This window comes from Pan paniscus, chromosome 20 (assembly GCF_029289425.2).
Source record: "Pan paniscus chromosome 20, NHGRI_mPanPan1-v2.0_pri, whole genome shotgun sequence".
Classification (NCBI taxonomy): Eukaryota; Metazoa; Chordata; class Mammalia; order Primates; family Hominidae; genus Pan; species Pan paniscus.
Window position 1 is genome coordinate 55,465,860 of NC_073269.2, and position 27,750 is coordinate 55,493,609.

The 27,750-nt window shown below is 51.8% G+C and overlaps 2 protein-coding genes across 23 annotated transcripts in view; one reads left to right on the top strand and one right to left on the bottom strand.

Annotated features, from left to right (window-relative positions):
• Window positions 1-14,594, bottom strand: part of TEAD2 (TEA domain transcription factor 2) — a 21,933-nt gene extending 7,339 nt beyond the window's left edge. For 2 of the 20 annotated variants that reach the window (XM_034946181.3, XM_055103557.2), the window contains exons 1-9: window positions 12,608-12,712; window positions 11,928-12,165; window positions 11,519-11,583; window positions 9,333-9,395; window positions 8,065-8,076; window positions 7,407-7,523; window positions 7,252-7,310; window positions 3,404-3,468; window positions 797-939 (exon numbers count right to left, since the gene is read on the bottom strand). In XM_034946181.3, coding sequence (XP_034802072.1) covers window positions 797-939; window positions 3,404-3,468; window positions 7,252-7,310; window positions 7,407-7,523; window positions 8,065-8,076; window positions 9,333-9,395; window positions 11,519-11,583; window positions 11,928-12,159 — 756 coding nt within the window. In that variant the 5' untranslated portion in view covers window positions 12,160-12,165; window positions 12,608-12,712. Of the gene's footprint in view, window positions 1-796; window positions 940-3,403; window positions 3,469-7,251; window positions 7,311-7,406; window positions 7,524-8,064; window positions 8,077-9,332; window positions 9,396-11,518; window positions 11,584-11,927; window positions 12,171-12,607; window positions 13,723-14,461 lie in introns of those variants that run through there. The other 18 variants (XM_063600493.1, XM_008966938.4, XM_057300601.2 and 15 more) reach the window with 18 other exon arrangements.
• On the top strand, window positions 13,837-27,750 carry DKKL1 (dickkopf like acrosomal protein 1). Of its 3 annotated transcripts, none has more exons than XM_008966935.4 (5): window positions 13,837-14,035; window positions 16,668-16,840; window positions 17,596-17,736; window positions 17,880-17,972; window positions 26,783-27,750. In XM_008966935.4, exons 1-5 carry the CDS (start codon window positions 14,005-14,007, stop codon window positions 27,092-27,094), a joined length of 750 nt encoding a protein of 249 aa, XP_008965183.1. In that variant the 5' UTR covers window positions 13,837-14,004; the 3' UTR covers window positions 27,095-27,750. The 3 variants fall into 3 exon arrangements, with proteins under 3 accessions (XP_008965183.1, XP_003814365.1, XP_034802081.1); XM_003814317.6 differs by lacking the exon at window positions 13,837-14,035 and adding an exon at window positions 14,594-16,095 and having other exon boundaries at window positions 26,783-27,749; XM_034946190.3 differs by lacking the exon at window positions 13,837-14,035 and adding an exon at window positions 15,077-16,001.

Genomic DNA, 27,750 nt, shown 5'->3' on the forward strand with positions numbered 1-27,750 from the left:
TCCTGGTTCCTTTACACAGTGTGAAACTACATTTCCCAGGCCGCTTTGCAGTTAGGTGTGACCACATGACTAAGTTCTGGCCAATGGGATGTGACCAGGCCTGAGAGTCGACACATCCAAGTCAGATTCCTAAAACCTCCTGCACAATCTTGACTCTCTCCCTTCCTCCATCTGCTGGCCAGATGCAGAGACTCCATCAGCAGATTCTGAAGCCTTAGAAAATGGCAGAGCCACAAAATGGAAGGAGCCTGGATCCCCAAATCACTTGAGTCCAAGGCTCCTGCTGAACCTACATTGAAATGTTACATGCAACTTATCTGGCATTCAGTCCCTAAGAGTTAGGAGCTGTTTCTTCTAACAGTCGGCCCACTCCATCCTAGCCCAGGAGAAGCTCAAGCACAGAAATAAAATCTTTTCCAAGTTCCTAGTATGCATCACAAAGCCTAGTGAACAGTAGAAACTCAAACACGTTTGATGAATGAATGAATGATGTCCTGGGGAGCTTTTCTGACCTTCCCAACTTGTCACCCTATGACCTTCCAGTTCCTTTATGCTAGTAGTTCTCAAAGTACGGTCCCCAGACCAGCTGCATCAACGCACCTGGTAGCTTATTAGAAATGCAAATTCTCAAGCCCCACATCACATCTAGCAAATCAGAAAGCAATCTCTGTTTTAAGAAGCCCTTCAGATGATTCTGATACATGCTAAAGTTTTAAAACCATGACTTTATACATTCCCTTCCTGTCACCCTCTATATTTCAAAATCCCTCAGCAACTATACCAAAATTTCACTCACAGAATCAACTGCATCTGGCGGTTCCACGAAGGCTGAGAACTCTACCAGCTGCAACCGGGCGGTGCCCAGGGCCCGAGCCTGCCAGGCTGGGGGCGATGGGGTAGGTGGGGGCAGGGGTGAGAGGGCTTGGGGGGGCTCGTACCCTAGAGAGAGAGAAGAAAGAACAATACAAATTGCTAACATTTATTGAATATATCAGGTACTGTTGTCTCTTGCCTGCCTCCACTTAGAAGCTGAAAAAGCTAAATACTCACTTTCCCAGCCTCCCTTGCAGTTAGAAGTGGCCATGTGACACAGTCCTAGCCAATGAGACGTTAGGGGAAATCTGCTGGGGGGGCTTCTGGGAAGGAGTTTCTTCCTGAATGAAAAAGACAGAACTTTGGGAGGAGAAAGCTTTTGGCCCTGGCCAAGTCCTGCTTGGGACATTGATATGGTTTGGATATTTGTCCCCTCCAAATCTCATGTTGAAATATGATCCCCAGCTGGGCACGGTGGCTCACACCTGTAATCCCAGCACTTTGGGAGGCCAACGCAGGCGGATCACAAGGTCAGGAGATTGAGACCATCCTGGCTAACATGGTGAAACCCTGTCTCTACTAAAAATACAAAATATTAGCTGGGCATGGTGGCACGTGCCTGTAATCCCAGCTACTTAGGAGGCTCAGGCAGGAGAATGGCTTGAACCCAGGAGGCGGGGGTTGCAGTGAGCCAAGATTGCGCCACTGCACTCCAGACTGGGGGACAGAGTGAGACTCTGTCTCAAAAAAAAAAAAAAAAAGTGTGATCCCCAAGGTTGGAGGTGGGGCCTGATGGGAAGTGCTTGGGTCATGGGGGTGGATCCCTCATGAATGTCTTGGTGCCTTCCCCATAGTAACAAGTGAATTCTCACTCTTTGAGTTGATATGAGCTGGCTGTTTAAAGGAGCCTGGCTTCGCTCTCTTGCTCCCTCTCACCATGTGACATAGTGGCTCCCCTTCCCCTTCCACCATGATCCTAAGCTTCCTGAGGCCCTTACCAGAAGCATAGGCTGGCAACATGCTTCCTGTACGGCCTGCAGAACTGTGAACCAAATAAACCTCTTTTCTTTATAAATAACCCAGTTTCAGGCATTCCTTTACAGCAATGCAAATGGACCAACACAGACATGATCCCTGGAGTTGCAACAGCCATCTTGGGACAATAAGACAGACATGAGAGGAACTACAGAGATTCCAGTCCTGATATTGCTAAGCCCACATGGGAACAGCCCACCTCCAGGCTTTTTGTTGCATGGATTCATAACATGAATGCTTTTACTATTTAAGGCACTTTTAATGTGGGTCTTCTGTTACTTGCAGCCAAAAGTATTCCTAATTGATAAATCTATGGAAACTAAGGGACTCCCTCTTTCACTGATGTGAGTTCTCAGGGCCATATCAGCATGGACTTCCAGAAGCCATCTTTGCTGCCAAGTAGCTGAGTCTGCCTGGGAATGAAGCCACCACAGTGGAAAGCAGATCAAAGTAATGACTGATGCCATCACTTGAGCCGCTGGATCCAGCCATGCCTGAGGCCATAATTCTGAACTGTCAGTTACTGGAACCAATAAATCAATACATTTTTCTTATTATTTTTTATTTTATTTATTTATTTATTTTGAGACAGAGTCTTGCTCTGTCGCCCAGTCTGGAGTGCAACGGTGCCACCTCGGCTCACTGCAACCTCTGCCTCCCAGGTTCAACTGATTCTCCTGCCTCAGCCTCCCGAGTAGCTGGGATTACAGGCAAGTGCTACTGCTACCACGCCTGGCTAATTTTTGTATTTTTTAGTAGAGGTGGGGGGGTGGGGGGGGGGGTTTCACCATGTTGGCCAGGTTGGTCTCGAACTCCTGACCTCAGGTGATCCACCCGCCTAGGCCTCCCAAAGTGCTGGGATTATAGCTGTGAGCCACTGCACCGGGCTCTTCTGTTTTAAAATGTTGCTTCAGCTGGCTTGATTTGGATTTCTATCACTTGCAGCTAAAAGAATCTTGACTAACATACCTCCTCCATGTCTCATAAGCTAGCAAGTGGCAGAACACAAACCCAGTGTGTGGCTGCAAAGACCAAAATCTCCTAACCATCACCAGTTCCACCACTCAGCTCTCCAGCCCCTCCCGGCTCCCCCGCCCCCAACACACACACCCTGCCTCAAAGCTGGGCTTCAGTAAGAATGTATCCCCTAATTGGCTGGGCGCGGTGGCTCACACCTGTAATCCCAGCACTTTGGAAAGCCGAGGCAGGCGGATCACAACATCAAAAGATCGAGACCATCCTGGTCAACATAGTGAAACCCGATCTCTACTAAAAATACAAAAATTAGCCCAGCATGGTGGCGGGCACCTGTAAGCCCAGCCACTCGGGAGGCTAAGGCAGGAGAATCACTTGAACCCAGGAGGCGGAGGTTGCAGTGAGCCGAGATCACGCCACTGCACTCCAGCCTGGCGACAGAGGGAGACTCCATCTCAAAACAAAACAAAATAAAACAAAAAAAACAATGTATCCCTCAATTGATGGAAGGTTGAAGGAAAGGCAGTAGGGGTCGAAGAGAGAGAGGGGAGACAAGGGAGGGTGGAGCGCAGGCTCTTACCTGGGAGGTCAGTAGACGGGGGAGTCAGTGACAAGGTGAACGGTGTCTGTGAGAATGGCTTCACACTGAGGGAAAAAGGAAGCCAGGGGTTAGCCAGGTAGAAAGATGCTAATGTCACCAGCAAATGTTTACTGAGAGGCCACGACAAGCAAGACCCTGTGCATTTTGTGCACAATCTCATTGAAGCCTCACAGTGCGTGAGGTAGGTAGAATGACTGCTCTTTTCATTGCACAAATGAGGACAACTGAGGTATAGAGGGGTCAACTGACCTGCCCAAAGTCACACAGTTGAGATGCAGCAGAGCTGGGACTTGAACCCAGGTCAGTCTCAGCCCGGTATCTCAGGCTCTTGATGATGACATTTTGGTATCTCTCACAAAATGTCAGAAAGAGAGGAGAAACCAGCCTGGCGTGGTGGCTCACACCTGTAATCCCAGCACTTCAGGAGGTTGAGGCGGGCAGATCACTTGAGGTCAGGAGTTCGAGACCAGCCTGGCCAACATGGTGAAATCCCATCTCTACTAAAAATACAAAAATTAGCAGAGTGTGGTGGTGTGCGCCTGTAATCCCAGCTATTCAGGGGGCTGGGCCAAGAGAACTGCTTGAACCTGGGAGGCAGATGTTGCAGTGAGCCGAGATTACGCCATTATACTCCTGGGTGACAGAGCAAGACTCCATTTCAAAAAAAAATAAAAAGAAAGAGGAGAGAAGAGAAACCAAGTCTTGGAAGGCGGGGAGAAGACACAGAAGACAAGGAATTTGGAGGAAGAAGAGGCTGAGGGGTTGGGAGGGTGGGAAGAAAATGACCAACAGTCAGGAGATGGGACATGAGGCCAAAGTCGGGGTGGGGAGGCAGCACTGGCCAATAGAACTTTCCAGGGATGGAAATGTTCTATTGGATGGAAATCTGTGCCATCCAATACGGTACCCAGTGCCCACATGTGGCTACTGACCACAGACCACGTGGCCACTGAGCACAAGTGTGGCTCATGGACCTGAGAAACAGAATCTTTAATTTTATTTAATTTTAATTTAAATAGCTGCATGAGGCTAGTGGCTACAGTATCAGTCACAGACCTAGTAGCCCAAGAGATAGTGGTGAAGAGACTTAGATGTCAGAGGTCAGACCAGGCGCAGTCGCTCACGCCTGTATTCCCACCACTTTGGGAGGCCAAGGCAGGAAGATCGCTTGAGCCCAGGAGTTTGAGACCAGCCTGGGCAACACAGCAAGACTCCATCTCTATTTTTTTTTTGAGACAGAGTTTTGCTCTTGTTGCCCAGGCCGGACTGCAATGGCGTGATCTTGGCTCACTGCAACCTCCGCCTCCTGCATTCAAGCGATTCTCCTGCCTCAGCCTTCCAAGTAGCTGGGATTATTACAGGCTGTGCCACCACACCCAGCTAATTTTGTATTTTTTTAGTAGAGACGGGGTTTCACTATGTTGGTCAGGCTGGTCTCGAACTCCTGACCTCAAATGATCCACCCACCTCGGTCTCCCAAAGTGCTGGGATTACAGGCATGAGCCACTATGCCTGGCCTCCTTTTCTTATTAATTCTTTGTTTATATGTTTATTGTCTGTCTCCTCCCCCGCCCACCAAATATATGAAGCTCCGTGAAGGCAGGAATTTCACCTGTCTTACTGCTGTGCCCCCAAACCAAGCACAGTATCAGGCACTTAGTAGGCACTCAACAAATACTGGACTGGCCTCCTCTAGATTCCTGGAACCCAGAAAGATCTCCTACCTGAGGACTTTGTCATGTGCTATTGTGTCTGCCTAATATATTCCCACTCCCATTCTTTTTTTTTTCCTTTGAGATAGAGTCTCGCTATGTTGCCCAGGCTGGAGTGCAGTGGCACAATCTCAGCTCCCTGCAACCTCTGCTTCCCAGGTTCAAGCGATTCTCCTGTCTCAGGCTCCGGAGTAGCTGGGATTACAGGCGCACATCACCATGCCTGGCTATTTTTTGCATTTTTAGTAGAGATGGGGTTTTACTATGCTGGACAGGCTGGTCTCGAACTCCTGACCTCAAGTGATCCGCCCTCCTTGGCCTCCCAAAGTGCTGGGATTACAGATGCAGGCCACCATGCCGGGCCTCCCACTCCCATTCTTCACCTGGCTAAGTCCTACCCAGCCTTCAATGTTATCTTCTCAGAGAAACCCCTAGAACTTTCTCCTCCACCCCAGAACCTGCTGTGGTTCTTCACAGCACCTCACACATTCTTCGATTTTCTGTTTATGCAGGTGATGATTTGATGAACGCTCATTTCCCCCATTTGACTAACAGCTCCATGAAAGCGGAAACCCCAGCGTCAGGGCAGTGCCTGCCCAGCCCCCTACCTTCCAGCTAAGCAACCCCCCTGCAAAACCCTCAGCCCCCAGGTACTTGATCTGATGCTTCCCATATCCCCATTCAGCAGCAGCTCCCCAGTGACCTTCCTTCTCTTCCAGTCTAGATCCCACACAGCCTGTCACTGCATCACTGCACTCTTTTTTTTTTTTTTTTGAGCTGGAGTCTCGCTGTATTGCCCAGGCTGGAGTGCAGTGGCACAATCTTGGCTCAATGCAACCTCTGCCTCCTGGGTTCAAGTGATTCTCCTGCCTCACCCTCCTGAGTAGCTGGGACTACAGGTGCCTGCCACCACGCCCAGCTAATTGTTGTTTTTTTTTTTTTTTTTTTTGGTGTTTTTAGTAGAGACGGGGTTTCACCATGTTGGCCAGAATGGTCTTGATCTCCTGACCTCGTGATCCACCCGCCTCAGCCTCCCAAAGTGCTGGGATTACAGGCGTGAGCCACCACACTCGGCCCTCACTGCACTTTCTCTGACAATACCGTCAACACTCCTGCCTCACCGTCCTGCAGCCACACTACCCAACCAATGCCTAGCCTGGATCCATCAGTTCCTCTCTGGGCTGAGAAATACACCCCCAGCCCGCCACGGTGGCTCACGCCTGTAATCCCAGCACTTTGGGAGGTCCAGGCAGGGGGATCACTTGAGCCCAGGAGTTCAAGACCAACCTGGGCAACATAGCAAGACCCCCGTCTCTACAAAAATCAAAAAATTAGCCAGGTGTGGTGGCACATGCCTGTAGTCTCAGCTACTCAGGAGGCTGAGGCAAGAAGATTGCTTGAACCCAGGAGGCTGAGGCTGCAGTGAGCCATGATTGTGCCACCGCACCCCAGCTTAGGCAACAGAAGAATATCCTGTATAAAAAAAGAAAGAAAAAAAAAGCACTTCCCATCATCTTCTGGGGCCCATTTCTATTCTTGTAGGCTGCAAACATATCCCGTCACCTCAAGGCTCTCTCAGAACTGAAAAGGACACTCCCACTTACCTCTGGGAAACATTTTCTTCCTTCTGAACCTAAGAGAAGATTAATTATAACCTCTGTTCTACCCTCAGGTCCAAGAACCACCTAATAGAGGCTGGGCACGGTGGCTCACGCCTGTAATCCTAGCATTTGGGGAGGCTGAGGCGGGTGGATCACGAGGTCAGGAGTTCAAGACCAGCCTGGCCAACATGGTGAAACCCCATCTCTACTAAAAATACAAAAATTAGCCGTGCATAGAGGCAGGCGCCTATAGTCCCAGCTACTCGGGAGGCTGAGGCAGGAGAACTGCTTGAACTCAGGAAGCGGAGGTTGCAGTGAGCCGAGATCGCACCACTGTACTCCATCCAGCCTGGGCAACAGAGCAAGACTCCATGTCAATAAATACATACATATATACATACATACATACATACATAAATGGGGGGAGACAGGAGCTAGAAGGTGGAGTGAGAAAGGTCTCTGTGGGAGTGTGAGGGTGGGGGGCAGGTGCTGAGCCAGGACACATAGTACTCACTCTGGAACATTCCAGGGGGGCCCAGATCCTCCAGACCAAAACTGGAAAAGCTCAGAGGCCTGGATAGGACACAAAGAAAAATGGTTGGTCAGTCCCCTGTGGACAGCTGCAGCCCCATCCATCCCCCTTTGCCCCCACGTCCCACAATCCCCAACCTGGACCACCTGAGGACCAGTGGGACCCAGTTTGGCCTGCAGAGAAGGCGCGGAGATGAGCTGGGCAGAGGACATGGTTGCCATTGTCTGGAAAGCCTTGTCCTTGGAAACCTGGTCCTGGAGGAGGAGGCAGAAGTTCATGTGAGAGGGGCATCTCAGTCAACATGGCAAGAGGGGGATGGTGCCAGGGTGGGGTGAAGACGGGGAGGTGCAGAGGTGGGGAGTCAAGGCAAAGGGTTAGTGGCCGGGCATGGTGGCTCACGCCTGTAATCCCAGCACTCTGGGAGCCGGAGGCGGGCAGATCACTTGAGGTCAGGAGTTCAGTATCAGCCTGGCCAATATGGTGAAACCCTGTCTCTACTAAAAATACAAAAACTAGCCAGGTGTGGTGGTGCACACCCATAATCCCAGCTACTAGGGAAGCTAGGGCACAACAATCACTGGAACCCAGGAGGCAGAGGTTGCAGTGAGTGGAGATCGTGCCCCTGCATTCCAGCTTAGGCGACAGAGCAAGACCCTGTCTCCAGAAAGAAAAAAAAAAGGCAAAGGCTTGGGTTGGGGGAGGGTTGAACCTCTCACCACAGCCCTCTGCCCCTCCTCAGGGACAGGGCACTAGTTTGGAGTGAGCGTGGGTGGGAGGATGGGCAGAGGAACTTACCACGTTCAGAGCCTGCCCGTGGGGGTGGGGGAGGGTGCCAAAGGAGGAAAGAAAACATGACTTAGGAAGTACGGCCCGGACTCCCCCACCTCCCTGCCCTACCCGCCCACACAGCCCCGCCACCCTGAGCTGAGCAGTGCCAAGGGATGGATGCGCAACAGGAAGTGGAGGTGGCCAGTCCTGGAGGGGAAAAGGGGCTCCCTGCCCAGAAAGACAGTGATGGGGGTTTCTAGAACAAGGAAAGCCAGAAGGTTCCCAGATGTCCAGGAGACAGGAAATGAGAATTTCAGAGCCAGCGGGAAGACAAGGTGAATGTTTCCTAATCCAGACAGAACAGACAGGGAACACAGAAGGTCGAGAACAGACCGGAAGGGAAGGGTTTCAGACCTAGAGAGAAAGAAAGGGAAAGCTGCTGGATACCAAAAAAAAAAAACAAAAACCGGAAGCGACCGTCCCCAAGTCCAGAAAAAGAGACAGAAAAACCCCCACACACCCAGAAGGGGGACAAAATGAGGGTCTCCGGCCAACAGGAACCAGGAAATCCAAAGGATGAGGAGAAGGAAATGAATGAGGAATCTCCACCAGGAAATGAAGATTTCTGGGCACAAAGAGTAGGCAGGTCATGCAAAGGTCAGGAAATGGGAAAACAAACCAGCAGAGATGAAGAGGAGGCCTTCACAGCACAAGAGGGGGAAGATATGAGACCGCCAGGAAGAGGGAAAGGAGGGACAGGAGCAGAGGGAAGGGAGGGGGACAGGAACAGTGGTCAAGGGAGGGGACCGACGGCTCATCCTTCCTGCTGTCCTGAGCAAAACCCTCAGCCTCCTCCATGCCATCGCTCCCTGCCCAGGGTCTCAGCAACCGCACCACCATCCCTATGCATCTCCCTTTGTGGGCCACTGACTCCCCACCCTGGATGACTGCACCCCCCGCCCTGACCACAGAGGTCCCTCACCTGAGGTCTCTGTCCCCCTCTGTCTCTGGGTCTCTGTCCCCCTCTGTCTCTGGGTCTCTGTCCCCCTCTGTCTATGGGTCTCTGTCCCTCTCTCTCTGGGTCTCTGTCCCCCTCTCTCTCTGGGTCTCTGTCCCTCTCTCTCTGGGTCTTGGTCCCCTCCCCCAAGTCTCTGTCCCTTTCTCTCTGGGTCTCAGTCCTCCCCGCTCTAAGTCTCTGTCCCCCTCTCCCTGGGTCTCTGTCCCTCTCTTTCTGGGTCTCGGTCCCCCACCCCCAGTCTCTGTCCCCCTCTCAGGATGTCTGCATTGGTCCCTACCTTCAACTTGGACTGGATTTCCCTTGATTTCCTTCGGGCCAAAACCTGGATGTGACTAGAAACCTGGAAGGATCAACGGAGAAGCAGATTCAGGCCACAGCCACCGCCCCTGTGTTCACTACCCCTTCTCTCCCTCCAGGTGCCTCACTGAGCTGCTGGACCATGAAAGGTGAAAAACACACTGAAGATGAGAGCCATCTCGGGAGCACCCGAACACAGATGTCCATAAAGGAGCTCGTGAACACCACGGACCCTCCCGGGACCCATCCCATCCAGGCCTCCTTCCCCTCCACCATGCTCTCTCTGTGGCTACTCTGGGTCTAACACAACCGCTAGAAAAACTATCCCCAAACAGGCACAGTGAGAGCACACGAACAGACATGCTGATACAGCTCGGACATTCGTCCCTTCCAAATTTCATATTGAAATGCCATCTCCAGTGTTGGAGGTGAGGCCTGGTGGGAGGTATTGGATCATGGAGGCGAACCCCTCATGAATGGCTTTGCACCATCTCCTTGATGATGAGTGACTTCTCACTCAGTTCACACAAGATCTGGTTGTTTAGGCCAGGTGTGGTGGCTCACGCCTGTAATCCCAACATTTTGGGAGGCCTAGATGGGCAGATCACTGGAGGTCAGGAGTTCGAGACCAGCCTGGCCAACATGGTGAAACCCTGTCTCTACTAAAAACACAAAGATTAGGGCTGGGCTCAGTGGCTCAGCTGTAATCCCAGCACTTTGGGAGGCCGAGGCGGGTGGATCACCTGAGGTCAGGAGTTCGAGACCGGCCTGCCCAGCATGGCGATACCCTACTTCTACTAAACATACAAAAAATTAGCCAGGTGTGGTGGTGCGCGCCTGTAGCCCCAGCTACTCAGGAGGCTGAAGCAAGAGAATCGCTTGAACCCGGGAGGCGGGGCTTCCAGTGAGCCAAGATCACGCCACCGCACTCCAGCCTGGGCAACAGAGCGAGACTCCGTCTCAAAAAAATATTTAAAAAATGAAAAAATAAAAATTTGCCAGATGTGGAGGCACATGCTTGTAATCCCAGATACTTGGAAGGCTGAGGCAGCAGAATCGCTTGAACCCGGAAGGCGGAGGCTGCAGTGAGCTGAGATCACGGCACTGCACTCCAGCTTGGGAGACACAGTGACTTTTCTCTCAAAAACAACAACAACAAAAAGATCTGGGTGTTTAAAAAGAGTCTGGGACCTCTGTCTTTCTTCTGTTGCTCCTACTTTCCATGTGCCAGGCCTGCTCCCACTACCCCCTCCGCCATGACTGGAGGCTTCCTGAGGCCTCACCAGGAGCAGATGCCAGCTCCATGCTTCCTGGACAGCCTGCAGAACTGTGAGCCAAAATAAAGCTCTTTTCTTTCTTTCTTTCTTTTTTTTTTTTTTTTTTGAGGCGGAGTCTCGCTCTGTCACCAGGCTGGAGTGCAGTAGCACGATCTTGGCTCACTGCAACCTCCGCCTCCCGGGTTCAAGCGATTTTCCTGCCTCAGCCTCCCGAGTAGCTGGGATTATGGGCACACACTGCCACTCCCAGCTAATTTTTGTATTTTTAGTAGAGACGGGGTTTCACCATGTTGGTCAGGATGGTCTCGATCTCCTGACCTCCTGATCCGCTCACCTAAAGTGCTGGGATCACAGGCATGAGCCACTGGCCCAGCCTAAAGCTCTTTATCAATTATCCAGCCTTGCCAGGCACAGTAGCTCACGCCTGTAATCCCAGCAATCTCAGCACTTTGGGAGGCTGAGGTGAGTGGATCACCTGAGGTCAGGAGTTCGAGACCAGCCTGGACAACATGGTGAAACCCCATCTCTACTAAAAATACAAAATAACCCAGGCATGGTAGTGCATGCCTGTAATCCCTGCTACTCGGGAGGCTGAGACAGGAGAATTGCTTGAACCCGGGAGGCAGAGGTTGCAGTGAGCCAAGATCGCGCCACTGCACTCCAGCCTGGGCAACAGAGCTAGACTCCATTTCAAAAAATAAACAAATAAATAAATAACCCAGCCTCGGGTAATTCTTTATAGCAACACAAACGGACTAACACACATGCCGAGAAGACAGATGAACGCACAGGAAGCAGCTTCTTCCTTGAACCTGAACCTGCCCATGCGAAGATGACCCTAAGAAGACCGGCCCATCCCAGACAGAAGCCCACAAGTCCATTCCGAGACCTGTTTTCGAGTTCGGGTCTTCCCCGTTCTCAGCTTGATGTAGCGGGCGATCAGTTCATTCCGACCTGAAGATTCAAAGACGGAACAGAGTTAGTTAGACTTTCAACAGAACTTCCCCACAGCATGGACACCAGGGAAGAAGAAAGCAGCATGGGTCCCCAAAGGTCTGCAGCAAGTGGGCTGCCGGTCCCCTCAGCTACATGGAAGCCAGACTGCTTGGGTTCAAATCCCAGCTCCATCACGCACTGGCTCTGTGCGACCATAAGCAAATCACTTAACCTAGCTGTGCCTCAGTTTCCTCATCTGTGCAAATGGTGATGCTAGCTCCTACTTCAGAGTGCTCCATAAACCTTGGTTACTGTCATTATTCATCAGTGGGGGCCAGGGCAAAAGACAGAAGTAGACTCACCATACATCTTGCCTTCATCAGACAAAATAATTTTCCGGCGGCCGCAGGGTGGATAGATGGCCAGGGCCTCCTGGAAGCTCTGCTCAATGTCTGGGCTCCACACCCCCTCTGCATCCGGGCCCCCGTCACCCCCAGCCCCCTCACTGCCGCCGGTACCCTCCTCACTGCCTTCCTCACTGCCCGTCCAGCCGCTGCCATCGTCCAGGGCGGCCCCAGCCCGGGGTTCCCCCATCTGGGCCTGGAGGAACACAGAACTCAGCAAGCTTCCCCCAAACCCCACCCTCAAGGGACTTGAAGCTGAGAGGGCTGGGACTCTGGACCACTGGGTCTGAGGGAGGAGGGGCTGGGGACCTGGACTCCTGGGTCTGAGGGAAGAGGAGCTGGGGGGGATTCCTGGGTCTGAGGGAGGAGGATCTGGGGCCTGAACTCCTGGGTCTGAGGGAGGAGGGGCTGGGGCCTGGACTCCTAGGACTGAGGGAGGAGGATCTGGGGCCTGGACTCCTGGGTCTGAGGGAGCGGGGGCTGGAGGCCTGGACTCCTGGGTGTGAGTGAGAAGGGGCTGGGGTCTGGACTCCTGAGTCTGAGGGAGGAGAAGGAGCTGGATTTCTGGGAAAGCTGAGGATGGGAGTGTTCTCAGAGTTTCCAGAGGAACTCAATTGTGATGAAGTCACAATGATTACCCTAGAGTAATGCCGAGGGCCATGAAGGCTAAAGGTTCGGGTATGAATTACGGGTTTTAAAGAAGACAGGAGGCAAAAGTTAGTGGTGGGGAAGGAAGGTGTGGGTGAAACTTCCCCTGTCCCACCCCAAGAACAGGTGGTAGGATGTGAGCAGCAGCTGCCAGAAAAGAAGAGGGGCCAAGCAAGACTGAGGGGAGGTCTAGAGAGAGGGGGACAGAGACCCAGAGAGGGAGGGGGACAGAGACCCAGAGAGGGGATGGGGACAGAGACCAGCAAGGGGGGGGACAGAGACCCAGAGAGAGAGGGGGACAGAGACCAGAGAGAGAGGGGGACAGAGACCCAGTGATGGGGGGACAGAGACCAGTGAGGTGGGGATAGAGACCCAGAGACAGAGGGGGACAGAGACCAGAGAGAGAGGGGGACAGAGACCCAGTGAAGGGGGGGACAGAGACCAGTGACGGAGGGGACAGAGACCCAGAGAGAGAGGGGGACAGAGACCAGAGGGAGGGGGGGACAGAGACGGGGGGGGGCCAGAGACCAGAGAGGGGGACAGAGACCCAGAGAGAGGGACAGAGATCCAGAAAGAGAGGGAGACAGAGACCCAGGGAGAGGGGGAGACAGAGACCAGAAAGAGGGGGACAGAGACCAGGGAGGGGGGGACAGGGACCAGAGAGAGGGGTCCAGAGGCCCAGAGAGAGAGGGAGACAGAGACCCAGAGAAAGAGGGTAACAGAGACCCAGAGAGAGAGGGTGACAGAGACCCAGAGGGAGGGGGACAGAGACCCAGAGAGAGAGGGACAGAGACCCAGAGAGAGAGGGGACCAGAGACCCAGAGAGAGGGGGACACAGACTCAGAGAGAGGGGGACAGAGGCTCAGAGAGAGAGCAACAGAGACCCAGAGAAAGGGAGACGGAGACCTAGAAAGGGCAGGGACAGAGACTCAGGGCAGCAGCTGAGGCCGAGACCAGGAGAGACCCACAGAACCACAAGCTGGGGGACAGGGGCGCCCTGCCATCAGAAGAGCCAGAACAAAGGGCCCAGACGTCCCCTCCCCCAGCTTCCCACAACCCCCATCAGGGGAGGGGCTTGCCGGCCAGGGCGACTCCCCTCCGGCACCGGGCCCCGCCCCTCCCCTCCCCCGTGCGCCGTGGGCTCTGATCCAACTCAAGTTCCCAGTGACTTTCCGGAGGCCGGGAACAGGGAAAACTTTTTCCAATACAGTCAGATCCCGCCTCCCCGGAGGCTCCATGTCCTCCACAGCTTTCCCAGGACCCCAGAGTCCAGGCCCCTATTCCCCTCCTCCCGCCGACCATAGCAGACAAAGACCCCAGGCCAAGCCCAGTGGCGCTGCGGCGTTCAGGACCCCCGTAGGCCAAAATCCCAGCCCAGCCCTTCCCCATGTGGCCAGACAAAGGGACGGTGGAGCCGGGTAAGAAAGGTCCCCCTAATTTCCCGCCCCAGACCCTAAACCTCCAAAGAGGCAAGACTTAAGATCCAGAAAGCCCCGTAACCTCCCCTCGGCCACCCCAGAGGCCCTCCCTTCTCCGTAAGAAGTATCAAATGCCCCCCAGATTACACACGGGGTCCTTCTCACTCCAAAGTGACACCGCCGCAGACGCACGCCCCACACCCCGCCAGCGCCCTTGGCCCGCACCCGCTCCTGCGCGCACGCCCAAACTCAGACCCAGCCGCAGGCACCCTAACTCCGGCCAGAGTTCCCACTCCTCACTGAGGCTCGGTCACGGGAGCAAATTCGGGCCCCCGGGCAAAAAGAGGGCTGCGAACCATTCAGAGACGGTCCCGCAAACGCACGCCTCACCTCCTAAGAAGCAACTCCCCACCCCAACTCACACACCCCAAAGCAGGATCCCCGACTCCCGCCGGCGCCTTCCTACCTCCCGGCCTGGGGCTGGGGAGCCGCGTGCGGGCGGGGCGCTGCGAGGGAGAAAGTTGCCGGGAGCTTTGTTTGGGAAAAGTGGGAGGGACCGGAGGGGGGGGCGGGCCCGGCCGGCGGACAGCGGGAAGGGGGATCCGACGGTGACAGTTTGGGGGAGGATTTTTGCTTTGGGAGAGATTAGTCTATCTCGGGGCTGGTAGGAACTCAGGATTTGGGTGCTTGGGAAAGGAGGGGGATTGGGGGTTCGGACTCCAAGTCGGAGGGAAAAGGCTGATAGGAGCCAGAAACCCCTGATCTGAGGGAGGAGAGGCTGGGGGCTGGGACTCCTGGGTCTGGGAGAGGAAGCGGCTGGAGATATGGGCTCCTAGGTCTGAGAGGGGACGGGGCTAGGCACCTGGAATCCCGGCTACCCTCGTGTTTGTGTATTGGGGGTGTGGAAGTGATACGAATACAAAGAGTCTTTACTGTTAAGCCCTGAGGTTTTTTTTCTTTTTTTCTGTTTGGTTTTTGGTTTTTGTTTTGTTTTTTTTTTTGAGGATTGGGGTCTGGGGATGGGTTTTGACTGATTCCTATGACAACCTGGTTTCCTTGTGACCTCACCACAGTTAAGAGTCGTGGGCAGGACCACCGGGAGTTTATTGGAGGCCCACGTAGGTGCAGATTCCTCATCTACAGGCGCTAGTGGACTGGAGACGGCTGGCGGCTGTCCCAGGACGGGGAAGAGAGCTTTGGTGCCTGAGGGAAGATGGCTTAGGGCCCGGTCCCTTAAGGGTGAAAGGCTGCGTGTTCAAAATTACGGGACTAGAGGGGGCTGGAGTCCGGACCTGAGGTCCTCAGGGAAAAGGGAAGTCTGATTCTGGGTTCCTTGGAAGATGAAATATACGACTGGATTTAGGGTTTCCGGAGACAACGGGACTTTTTAGTGGAGCGGGAGCGGGAAAACCAGAAGGGACACGGAGAAAAGGTTCCGAGACAGATACACAATTAGAGTGCGAGCTAAAAGGGATGCTTGTACTCCGGTGTCTCCAGTAGGAGGAGCCTAGGACTGGAACTCGGGGTGCTGAGGGCAAGATCTGGGACGCAGGGGCGTGGTCCAGTGCAGGGGCGTGGCCCAGTGCAGGGGCGTGGCTTTCAGCCAAGGGGCGTGGCCATTGCGATTGGGCGGGACTCCGAAACGAGGGCCGCAATCAGAGAACACCGCCAGGACTTCCAGGACTTGGTCTCCAGGACTGAGGTCAACTGACGGGGGCGTGGTCTGACGGTGTGGGCGTGGCCAGGGAATGAACTCACGGCTCTGGCTTAAGGGGTGTGGTGAACGAAGGATGGGGCGTGGCTCTGTCACCAAGGGCGTGGTCATGGAGTAGAGGCCCGGGCTCCTGGGTGAGGCCGGCAAGTTTGGAGCGTGGTCAGACAATAGGGGCGTGGCTACGGCTCGCGGAGCGCAACCAACGCTCTAGACCAGACCTGGGCTCGAGACAATAACTGTTTGGCTTTAACAGTACGTGGGCGGCCGGAATCCGGGAGTCCGGTGACCCGGGCTGTGGTCTAGCATAAAGGCGGAGCCCAGAAGAAGGGGCGGGGTATGGGAGAAGGTGAGGATTGAGATCTGGTGGTGAACGTGGGCAAAAGTGAGGAAAAGACCATTGGATGAGGCCGGGTGCTGTGGCTTACGCCTGCAATCCCAACACTTTGGGAGGCCCAGGTGGGCGGATCGCTTGAGATCAGGAGTTCGAGACCAGCCTGGGCAATATGTCGAAACCCTGTCTCTACAAAAAATACAAAAATTAGCCGGGCGTGGAGGCGCGCGCCTGTGGTCCCAGCTACTTCGGGGGGCTGAGGTGGGAGAATCACCTGAGCCCGGGGAGGTCGAGGCTGCAGTGAGCCGTGATTGTGCCACTGTACTCCAGCCTGGACTACAGAGTCTCGGTCTCAAAAAAAAAAAAAAAAAGCATATGAGACAGAACCCAGAAGAGCCGGACCTGGGAGAAGAGGGGGCCTGGCAAGGTGGAGGGTGTGGGAGTAGAAGAAAGAAGCAGTGGGGGAAATGAGCGCGGTGTGGGAGTTGCCTGAACTGGGGAGGCGGCCTGGGCAAGGTGCTGGAGAGGGGCGTCTTGGGTGGGGGTGTGGCCACTGTGCGGGGCTCTGACCCCGACCCTTGCCACAGCCTCCCCACCTGCCCCCGCAAGGCGGCATCTGCTGGTCCTGCTGCTGCTCCTCTCTACCCTGGTGATCCCCTCCACTGCAGCTCCTATCCATGATGCTGACGCCCAAGAGAGCTCCTTGGGTCTCACAGGCCTCCAGAGCCTACTCCAAGGCTTCAGCCGACTTTTCCTGAAAGTAAGCGATGGCGGGGGGATGGGGGAAGAAGTACTGAGAAGAGGTTCAGGGACACAGAGTGGGAGATGGTTCAGGGCCAGGCAAGGGGACAGACAGGATGAGAGGGCAACAGGGAGACCAAGAGATAGGAAGAGGGAAGGGACTGGGCCCAGGCTATAATCACAGCACTTTGGGAGGCTGAGGCAGAAGGATCATTGGAGCCCAGTACTTGGAGACCAGCCTGGGTAACATAGTGAGACCCTCATCTGTACAAAAAAATATAAAAAATAGTTGCAGGTACATGCACCTATAATCCCAGCTGCTTGGGAGGCTGAGGCAGAAGGATCCCTTGAGCCCAGGAGGTCGAGGCTGCAGTAAGCCATGATAGCACCACTGCACTCCAGCCTGGATGACAGAACAAGGAGACCCTGTCTCTAAACAAATAAATATATACGTGCATAAATAAGAGAGGAAAGGTAACAGGCAAAGAGAGAGGGAGATGGGACAGAGACAAGAGACTGGGGAAAGAGACAGGAGGAGAGGGGGATGGGGACAGAAGAGGAACAGGGATAGTAAGGCAATGGGACTGAGAATAGAGAGAGAATTCATGGGGGATGGAGGCCGGAGGTTAGGCCCTAAGTATCAGAGGGCAGAAAGTAAAGGGGATGGGAGGGACTTGGGGCAAGGCCTCGGGAGCATCCTAGCAGGGCTGCAGAAGGGGCTGTACTGAGGAGATGTGAGGTCCAGCAGCTCACCAGTCCCTCCTCCGGCCCCAGGGTAACCTGCTTCGGGGCATAGACAGCTTATTCTCTGCCCCCATGGACTTCCGGGGCCTCCCTGGGAACTACCACAAAGAGGAGAACCAGGAGCACCAGCTGGGGAACAACACCCTCTCCAGCCACCTCCAGATCGACAAGGTGCCTATGCAGGGAAGCCCTTCCTGAAGTCCCCTTGGGATCCCTCCATCCCTCCATCCCTCGTGCTGCAGTATCTGTTGGGAGGGAAGGAGGGCGGAGGAGGAAAGCAGGTTTGCTCTCACTCTCTCATCGGATCCTCACAGATGACCGACAACAAGACAGGAGAGGTGCTGATCTCCGAGAATGTGGTGGCATCCATTCAACCAGCGGAGCGGAGCTTCGAGGGTGATCTGAAGGTTAGGATGTGCCCCACCGTCAAAGTGTCCAGGCCCAAACATTTTCTTTTTTTCTTTTTTAAAGAAGAGTCTCACTCTGTCACCCAGGCTGGAGTGCAGTGGCACGATCTTGGCTCACTGCAACCTCCGCCTCCGAAGTTCAGGCAATTCTCCTGCCTCAAGCTCCCTGGTAGCTGGGATTACAGGCACCCGCCACCACGCCCGGCTAATTTTTTGTATTTTTTTAGTAGAGACAGGGTTTCTCCATGTTGGTCAGGCTGGTCTTGAACTCCTGACCTCAAGTGATCTGCCCATCTTGGCCTTCCAAAGTGCTGGGATTACAGGCATGAGCCACCATGCCTGGTGAGGCCCTAACATTTTCTGTAGTTTAGGAGGACAAGAAGAGGAACTGACCCTCCTACTCCTCTGTGTGGAACTTCCTCCTTCTGAGCCTCAGTTTTGCCATCTCTCAAGTGGGGCAATCCAACTGTCAGAAATGAGACTTTTGACCTCAGAATACATCTGCAAGGGTTTAGTAGACCCTAGAGGGTTTTGTGAGTATCAAAGTGGTTTTCTTTTTCTTTTTTTTAACTACATAATAGTCAATCAAAGTGTTTCTATGAGCACCAAAATGTTTTATAAACCAAGAAGGGTTTTTAATTCTAAGTGCTTGGAAAGCTTCACCCTCATAAACCCCAAATTGTGTTTTTGTCTCAAAGTAAGTGCTCTGCAAACTTCAGAGTATTTTTCAATCTATCCCAAAGTGATTGGTAAACCTCTCCATTATAAACTCCAAAATGTTTTTGTTGTTATTGTTGTTTTGATTTTTGGGTTTTTTTTTTTTTTTTTTTTTTTTGAGAATGGAGTCTTGCTCTGTTATCCAGGCTGGAGTGCAGTGGCACAATCTCAGCTCACTGCAACCTCCAACTCCCAGATTCAAATGATCCTCCCACCTCAGCCTCCGGAATAGCTGGAACTACAGGCGCGGACCACCACACCCAGCTAATTTTTCTATTTTTAGTAGAGACGGGGTTTCGCCATGTTTCCCAGGCTGGTCTCGAACTCCTGAGCTCAGGCAATCCGCCCGCCTCTGCCTCCCAAAGTACTAGGATTATAGACATGAGCCACCACACCTGGCCCAAAATGTGATTTTCTTCTTCTTTTTTTTGTTTTTTTTGAGATGGAGTTTTGCTCTGTCGCCCAGGCTAGAGTGCAATGGCACAATCTCAGCTCACTGCAACCTCCGCCACTGAGGTTCAAGTGATTCTCCAGCCCTAGCCTCCCAAGTAGCTGGGACTACAAGTACGTGCCACCACGTCCAGCTAATTTTTGAATTTTTAGTGTAGACAGGGTTTCGCCATGTTGGCCAGGCTGGTCTCGAACTCCTGACCTCAGCTGATCCACCTGCCTCGGCCTCCCAAAGTGCTGGGATTATAGGCATGAGCTACCGCGCCTGGCCCAAAATGTGATTTTTAATACCAAAGAGCTGTATGAATGCTAAATGCGTTGTGTATTTCACCTTTGGTAAACTTTTTTTTTTTTTTTTTTTGGAGACGAAGTCTCGCTCGTCCCCCAGGCTGGAGTGCGATGGTGCGATCTCAGCTCACTGCAACCTCCATCTCCCAGGTTCAAGTGATTCTCCTGCCTCAGCCTCCTGTGTAGCTGGGATTACAGGTGCCTGCCACCACACCTGACTAATTTTTCTATTTTTAGAGAGACAAGGTTTCATCATGTTGGCCAGACTGCTCTCGAACTCCTGACCTCAGGTGATCCAACTGCCTTGGCCTCCCAAGGTGCTGGGATTATAGGCGTGAGCCACCATGCCTGGCCAGGCCACCTTTGGTAAACTTCTACAAGTGATTCTAATTATGAAGTGCTTTGCAAAATCAGGGTATTTTTAATCCTGAAAAGTTTTAAGAAACCCAAAGAGCTTGATAAATCCATATGATACCCACGTACACCCATGCAATATCTTCATTTTAAAAATGTTTATTTAAAATTTTATTTTAAAAATTTCAGGACAGGCACAGTGGCTTACACCTATAATCCCAGCAATTTGGGAGGCTGAGGCAGGAGGATGACTTGAGCCCACGAGTTTGAGATCACCCTGGGCAACAGAGGGAGTCTTCATCTCTACAAAAAAATTTTAAAAGTAGGCCAGGCATGCTGGCTTACGCCTGTAATCCTAGCAATTTGGGAGGCCAAGGCAGGCAGATTGCCTGAGCTCAGGAGTTCGAGACCAGCCTGGGCAACACGGTGAAACCCTGTCTCTACTAAAATACGAAAAATTAGCCGGGCATGGCAGCCTGCATCTGTAGTCCCAGCTACTCTGGAGGCTGAGGCAGAAGAATTGCTTGAACCCGGGAGGCAGAGGTTGCAGTGAGCCAAGATCATGTCACTGCACTCCAGCCTGGGGGACAGAGTGAGACTCTGTCTCCAAAAAAAAAAAAATCAAAAAAGTAGCCAGGTGTGGTGGTGTGTGCTGTGGTTCCAGCTACCCAGAAGCCTGAGGTGGGAGGATTGCTTGAGACGAGGAGGTTGAGTCTAAAGTGGGCCCAGATCATGCCACTGCACTCTAGCCTGGGCAACAGAGTGAGACTCTGTCTCAATAAATAAATAAATAAATAAATAAATAAATAAATAAAATTTCAAGCCTACAGAAAAGTTTTTTTTAAAAAACATACTTTATTATTTTGGAAATGGAGTCTCCCTCTGTCACCCAGACTGGAGTGTAGTGGTGCCATCTTGGCTCACAGCAACCTCCACCTTCTAGGTTGTGGAAAGTAAAAAAGTTTCTCTTTAAAGTTTTTATTAAATAATAAATCACAAGTGTTAGAAATAATATTTTTAATTAACTTTTTTTAAGCCTCTTTGCTTTGTGTTAGTAACTCTTTTTTAAACCATATCTTATGTAGTTGTTAGATATAAGGAAATAAGTACCTTCTGTGTCCTTGTACGTTAACCAAGATATTTGGTCTCGACGTGCTCAAGCATGTCCCAGCTCACAGCTTATGCCCTTTCCTTATTTGGAAATGTTATTACTTCTCCAAGTCTTTTGGCAAGCAACTTCCTCTTTTCCTTTGTTGTCCATTGCCTTTACCTATTAAGAAAGTTTTTTAAGTTGTTAGCCAATTGGGTTTAGCTTAGACTGTGAGGTCCAGCTCCAACCAATGGAGACAGGACACAGTAGTAAGGACCCAATGCATAAGGGATAAATATTCCTGCCTTTCTTGTTCATTGTGCTCTCCTGGCAGGATTGCTGATGGGCAGCACCCTTTCTACAGAAAGTAAAATTGCCTTGCTGAGAAAACTTTTTGTCTGAATGCTAATTTTTCCTTGCAACACCAAGAAACAAGCATTTTGATTCTAACACAGGTTCAAGTGATTCTCCTGCCTCAGCCTCCCAAAGAGCAGGGATAACAGGCACGCACTACAATATCCAGCTAATTTTTTTTGTTCGTTTTTTGTTTTTTGTATTTTTAGTAGCGATGAGGTTTTGCTATGTTGGCCAGGCTGGTCTTGAACTCCCGACTTTGGGTGATCCACCCACCTCGGCCTCCCAAAGTGCTGGGATTACAGGCAAGAGAAGTTTTTTTTTAAATAGTACAACAGATTTTAGGCTCTTCTGTATCTGCCCACCGAGCTACTCTGTTCCTGGCTTAGAGAACCAGGAGAAGGGGAAGGGGAATCACCTGCCAGATGCTGGAGGTTGGAGCCTGTGGCACCATGGCTTGCCTCACTGCAGTTGGTGGTGGCAACAGAGGCTGCAGTGTGGCCAGAGTGGCTTTTCTGGCTTTGCCCGCCCAGCCACTCTGAGAAAGGCTGGAGGAGAAAGTGAAGGAGGAGTCACCTGTGGTGAGGTGGAGTTTGGAGCTTGCAGATGGCATGGCTCTGTGGCTCACCTCCTACAGTTGTGGCAGTGACAGCGAGGGAGACTTCAGCCTGACTGGAGTAGAAGGGTGCTCGTGAAGGCTAGAGTATTGCCTCCAAGATGCAGCAGTGGATACTCAGGTTTCAGGAGAATCCACTGTCCATGGCGAATCCATGGTCTGCCAGCGCAGTTTTAGAGAGAGAATGTGCCACCGCAGGTGTCATCCTCATGTGCACCCTGGCAGGTAGCCATCTGAAGATTTCAAGGACAACCTGGCGGGGGAGCAGACCAGCGACACTTCCTCTGAACAGGTTCTTGCTGTTCACTTGACAGACTCAGCAACTCAGGCAAGTGTTCACATGGAAGATATCCTGGAAGGATACCAAGCCAGTGAAAGCTCAGATGAAAATGCCCCATGGCTTTGGAAGGCCAATGAATGTGCCAAGGAAAAAGGTGCCATGGAGGATCCTCTGGAAGACCTCGCCAATGAAATTTCAGATTAGGACACCCCACTGGATTTGAAGGCCAAAGAACGTGCCAAGGAAAAAGTTCCCATGGAGGATACCCTGGTGGAAGACCTTGGAAACGAAAGCTCAGATAAGGATGCCTCACTGGACTTGAAGGTTGACAAACGCACGAAAGAAAAAGTTCCCACAGAGGATACCCTGGTGAAAGGCCTTGCCAATGAAAGCTCAGATGAGGACGCTCTACTGGATTGAAGGCCGATGAATTCACCAAGGAAAAGTTCCCACGGAGGATACCCTGGTGGAAGACCTCGCCAACAAAAGCTCAGATGGGGATGTTTTGCTAAATTTAAAGGCTGACAAATGAGCCAAGGAAAAAGTTCCCATGGAGGATACCCTGGTGGAAGACCTAACCAACGAAAGCTCACATGAGGATGCTCCACTGGATCTGAATGCCGACAAATGTGCCAAGGAAAAAGTTCCCATAGATAATCCAGTGAAAGAATTTGCCAACAACATCAAGGAAAAGGAGGCCCCGTGTAATGTGAAGGCACCCTAGGGAGTCCAGGCAAATGATTTCAAGGATGACCTGGCAGGGACGGTGATCAGTGAAAAGTCCCCAGAAGCAGCCCTATCTCTTCACAGGGCAAAATGAGATGCCAAGAAAAAAGATTGCTTCGCCATTCTTGTAGCAGAGCTTCCTGAAGAGATGTCCTCAGGGCAAGTGCTGGCCGTTGTCACCGTGAAAGGCATCAAGAAAAATGGTGGCTCTGAGGACAGCTTTTCTAAAACCAGTAATGACAAAGACTCTTCCTGTAGTGGAGACACTCAAGCTTCTGGAGCAGATATGGAAGAGTCCAATCATGCAGATGACCATCAGCATATGCCAACAAGTACTCTCCCAGCACCTGCAGAAAAAACAATAGAGACAAAGCCTGAAAAGGCAGAAGAAATGTAACCCAGTGAGTTCAAGGAGGATGAGGATGCTGCAGAGCCTGACCTGACCTGTTGTGACCTTTGTTTTTTATGCTAGAAGTCCCTACAGATTTTTTGAACACCTGGAAGGGCTGAGACACAAGACCTCACCCTGGCCCCGCAACCATCTGGACCGTGAGAGTTTTGGGGATTTTGCTACTCTCTCTGGACTTTTACATTGTCTTAATTTTTAAAAAAATATTCTTTCTTTAACCTGTTTTAAGATGCAAGCTGTCATTGCGTCATCATAGTTACATTTTATTACTCAAATAATTTTTCAATTGTTTTACTAGTTTTTTTGGATCTTTGTCCACTGGTTTTAGAGTTTTTGTAATTTTGATAAATGATCTTTTATGCTTTGTAACATTTTCTTAATGACTTACCTTAGTTTTTAACAAATCCATGGTACAGTAAGTTATATTAAGACATAGTATTTTTATGTTTTTTTAAATTATACTTTGGGTTCTGGGGTACATGTGCAGACGTGCAGTTTTGTTGCATAGGTGCATGTACCATGGTGGTTTGCTGTACCCATCAGCCCGTCACCTGCATTGGGTGTTTCTCCTGATGCTATCCCTCCCCTGACTCCCCACCCCCCACCGACAGGTCCTGGTGTGTGATGTTTCCCTTGCTGTGTCCATGTGTTCTCATTGTTCAGCTCCCACTTGAGTGATAACATGCAGTATTTTGTTTTCTACTCTTGTGTTGGTTTGCTGAGAATGATGGTTTCCAGCTTCATCCATGTCCCTGCAAAGGACATTAACTCATCCTTTTCTGTGGCCGAATAGTATTCCATGGTGTATATGTGCCACGTTTTCTTTATCTAGTCTATCACTGATGGACAATTGGGTTGGTTCCAATTCTTTGCTATTGTGAATAGTGCCATAATAAACATGCATGTGCCTGTGTCTTTATGGTAAAAAAAAAATAGTATAATAAATATCCCTATAGTCTCTTTTCCATAAACCAAAATTTCTTAAGGTTGGCATCATTGGCATGTGGGGCTGGATAATCTTTATTGTGGGAGCTGCCCTGTGCACTGTAGGATATTTGATAACATCCCTGGGCTCTATCCACTAGAGAGAAGTTGCCTCCTGCCAGGCACAGTGGCTCATACCCATAGTCCCAGCACTTTGGGAGGCAGAGACGGGCGGATCATGAGGTCAGGAGTTCGAGACCAGCCTGGCTAACATAGCGAAACCCCGTCTACTAAAAATACAAAATATGGGGCCAGGCACAGTGGCTCACACCTGTAATCCTAGCACTTTGGGAGACCGAGGCAGGCAGATCATGAGATCAGGATATCAAGACCATCCTGGCTAATGCGGTGAAATCCCGTCTCTACTAAAAATACAAAAAAATTAGCCAGGCATGGTGGCAGGCGCCTGTAGTCCCAGCTACTCAGAAGGCTGAGGCAGGAGAATGGCGTGAACCCGGGAGGTGGAGCTTGCAGTGAGCCGAGATCGTGCCACTGCACTCCAGCCTGGGCGACAGAGCGAGACTCCGTCTCAAAAAAAAAAAAAAATACAAAGTATGGCCAGGAGTGGTGGCTTACACCTATAATCCCGGCACTTTGGGAGGCCGAGGCGGGCAGATCACCTGAGGTCAGGAGTTCGAGACCACCCTGACCAACATGGAGAAACCCCGTCTCTACTAAAAATACAAAATTAGCCGGGCATGGTGGCACATGCCTGTAATCCCAGCTACTCAGGAGGCTGAAGCAGGAAAATCGTTTGAACCCAGGAGGTGGAGGTCGCGGTGAGCGAGGATAGCACCATTGCACTACAGCCTGGGCAACAAGAGCGAAACTCCATCTCAAAAAATAAATAAATAAATAGGCTGGGCATGGTGGCTCACGCCTGTAATCCCAGCACTTTGGGAGGCCAAGGCAGGTGGATCACCTGAGGTCAGGAGGTTGAGACCAACCTGGCCAACATGGTGAAACCCCGTCTCTACTAAAAATGCAAAAATTAGCTGGCATGGTGGCATGCCCCTGTAATCCCAGCTACTCTGGAGGCTGTGGTGGGAGAATCGCTTGAACCCAGGAGGCAGAGGCTGCGGTGAGCCGAGATTGTGCTACTGCACTCCAGCCTGGGCTACAAAAAAAAAAAAAAAAAGAACACAGTCATGTTGGATTAGGGCCCAACCTAATGACCTCATCTTCACCAATTATATCTGCAATGACCCTAGTTCCAAATAAGGCCACATTCTGAGGTATTACAGGTTAGAATTTCAAAATATGAATTTGGGGAGGAAACAATATGGTTGTTTGTTTGTTTGTTTGTTTTTTAAGCCTGGGTCTTGCTCTGTTGCCCAGGCTAGAGTGCAATGGCACAATCTTGACTCACTGCAGCCTCTGCCTCCCAGGTTCAAGTGATTCTCCTGCCTTAGCCTCCCAAGTAGCTGGGATTACATGAGCGCGCCAGCACGCCCAGCTAATTTTCGTATTTTTAGTAGAGACAGGATTTTGTCATGCTGTCCAGGATGGTCTCAAACTCCTGACCTCAAGTGATCTGCCCACCTCAGCCTCGCAAAGTGCTGGATTACACACGTGAGCCACCGCGTCCAGCCAGGAGGAAACAATTTAACACATAACAATCTCCTGCACGGCTTCTCAGACCTCATCTTACTAAAAGGCAGACTGATTCAGCAGGTCTGAGTGGGGTGGGACCTATTAATTTGCATACCTAACAGCAGCAGCCCACCCTTTGAATTGCAAGGACCAAACAGACACTCAGTCCATATTCAAACTTTCTCCCTCGACTCAAAGCTGTCCTTGAAAGCTTTATTTTTTTTTTTTTTCCCTTGAGATGGAGTCTCGCTCTGTCACCCAGGCTGGAGTGCAGTGGTGCGATCTCGGCTCACTGCAAGCTCCGCCTCCTGGGTTCATGCCAGTCTCCTGCCTCAGCCTCTCGAGTAGCTGGGACTACAGGCGCCCGCAACCATGCCCGGCTAAATTTTTTTGTATTTTTAGTAGAGACAGGGTTTCACCGTGTTAGCCAGGATGGTCTCGATCTCCTGACCTCGTGATCCGCCAGCCTCGGCCTCCCACAGTGCTGGGATTACAGGCATGAGCCACTGCACCTGGCCCCTTGAAAGCTTTTGATTCAGGATCAATGAAGGATCACACATTGCATTTATGGTCATGAGTCTTCAGTAAACCCAAGAGCTTTTAGTCCTAAAGTGCTTTGTACATTTCAAACTGCTATCCTCTAAGCCTCAGAGAGGATTTAATCCTAAAGTGCTCTAGAATCCCAACAGGCATTATAATCCCTGAAGTGCTCTATTACCTCCCTTTTGAAAGCCCCCAAACAAATTTTCCAATCCCAAAGCATTCTGTAAACCTCAGAGTATTTTTAATCCTTAAGTGTAAACCCAAGTGCTTTGTAAACCTCAAACAGGGCTTTTGAACCCACAAAGCATCCTGTCATCTGCAAAGTGGGCTGAATAGGTCAGTGGGGACTGACCATCCTGGGGTGCTGTTTGGAGTATGAGAGGGTCTCCTTGTTCTTCCTCCCCAGGTACCCAGGATGGAGGAGAAGGAGGCCCTGGTACCCATCCAGAAGGCCACAGACAGCTTCCACACAGAACTCCATCCCCGGGTGGCCTTCTGGATCATTAAGCTGCCACGGCGGAGGTCCCACCAGGATGCCCTGGAGGGCGGCCACTGGCTCGGCGAGAAGCGACACCGCCTGCAGGCCATCCGGGATGGACTCCGCAAGGGGACCCACAAGGACGTCCTAGAAGAGGGGACCGAGAGCTCCTCCCACTCCAGGCTGTCCCCCCGAAAGACCCACTTACTGTACATCCTCAGGCCCTCTCGGCAGCTGTAGGGGTGGGGACCGGGGAGCACCTGCCTGTAGCCCCCATCAGACCCTGCCCCAAGCACCATATGGAAATAAAGTTCTTTCTTACATCTAACAACACCATCTCCTTTCACTATTTATCCCCAACCGCCTGCCAACCAGGCCATGGCAAAGGCCCCCAGTCCCAGCTCTGAGCATGAGAGCTGGCTGTGCTAGCTCTTGCCTAAGTCTCCCAGGCTTGGTTTCCTCATTCAGGCATTGTCTGTGCTGTAGCCCCATCTGTCCACTCAGCACCCAACCCTGTCACCTCCAGCCCTGTCTGCACTCCCAACTCTCAGGTTTTTTTTGTTTGTTTGTTTTGTTTTTTGAGAACAGGGTCCCACTCTGTTACCCAGGCTGGAGTGCAGTGGCACAATCACAGCTCACTGCAGCCTTGACCTCCCAGGCTCAGGTGATCCTCTCACCTCAGCCTCCCGAGTAGCTGGGACCACAGGTGTGCGCCACCACGCCCAGCTAATTGTTGTATTATTTAACATAGGGATCTCCCTGTGTTGCTCAGGCTGGTCTTGAACTCCTGGGCTCAAGCGATCCTCCCACCTCAGCCTCTCAAAGTGCTGGGATTAGAGGCTTGAGCCACTGTGCCTGGCCCCCAACTCTTTCACTCCAGTCCTCTCTACTTGGCC

Excerpts from the sequence above, each read along its gene's own strand:
- DKKL1 (XM_008966935.4), top strand. The coding sequence starts at position 14,005 with ATGTGGCCAGACAAAGGGACGGTGGAGCCGG. Across the intron at positions 16,841-17,595 it reads TCAGCCGACTTTTCCTGAAA|GGTAACCTGCTTCGGGGCAT; the intron begins GTAAGCGATGGC and ends CTCCGGCCCCAG. Across the intron at positions 17,973-26,782 it reads GCTTCGAGGGTGATCTGAAG|GTACCCAGGATGGAGGAGAA; the intron begins GTTAGGATGTGC and ends CTTCCTCCCCAG.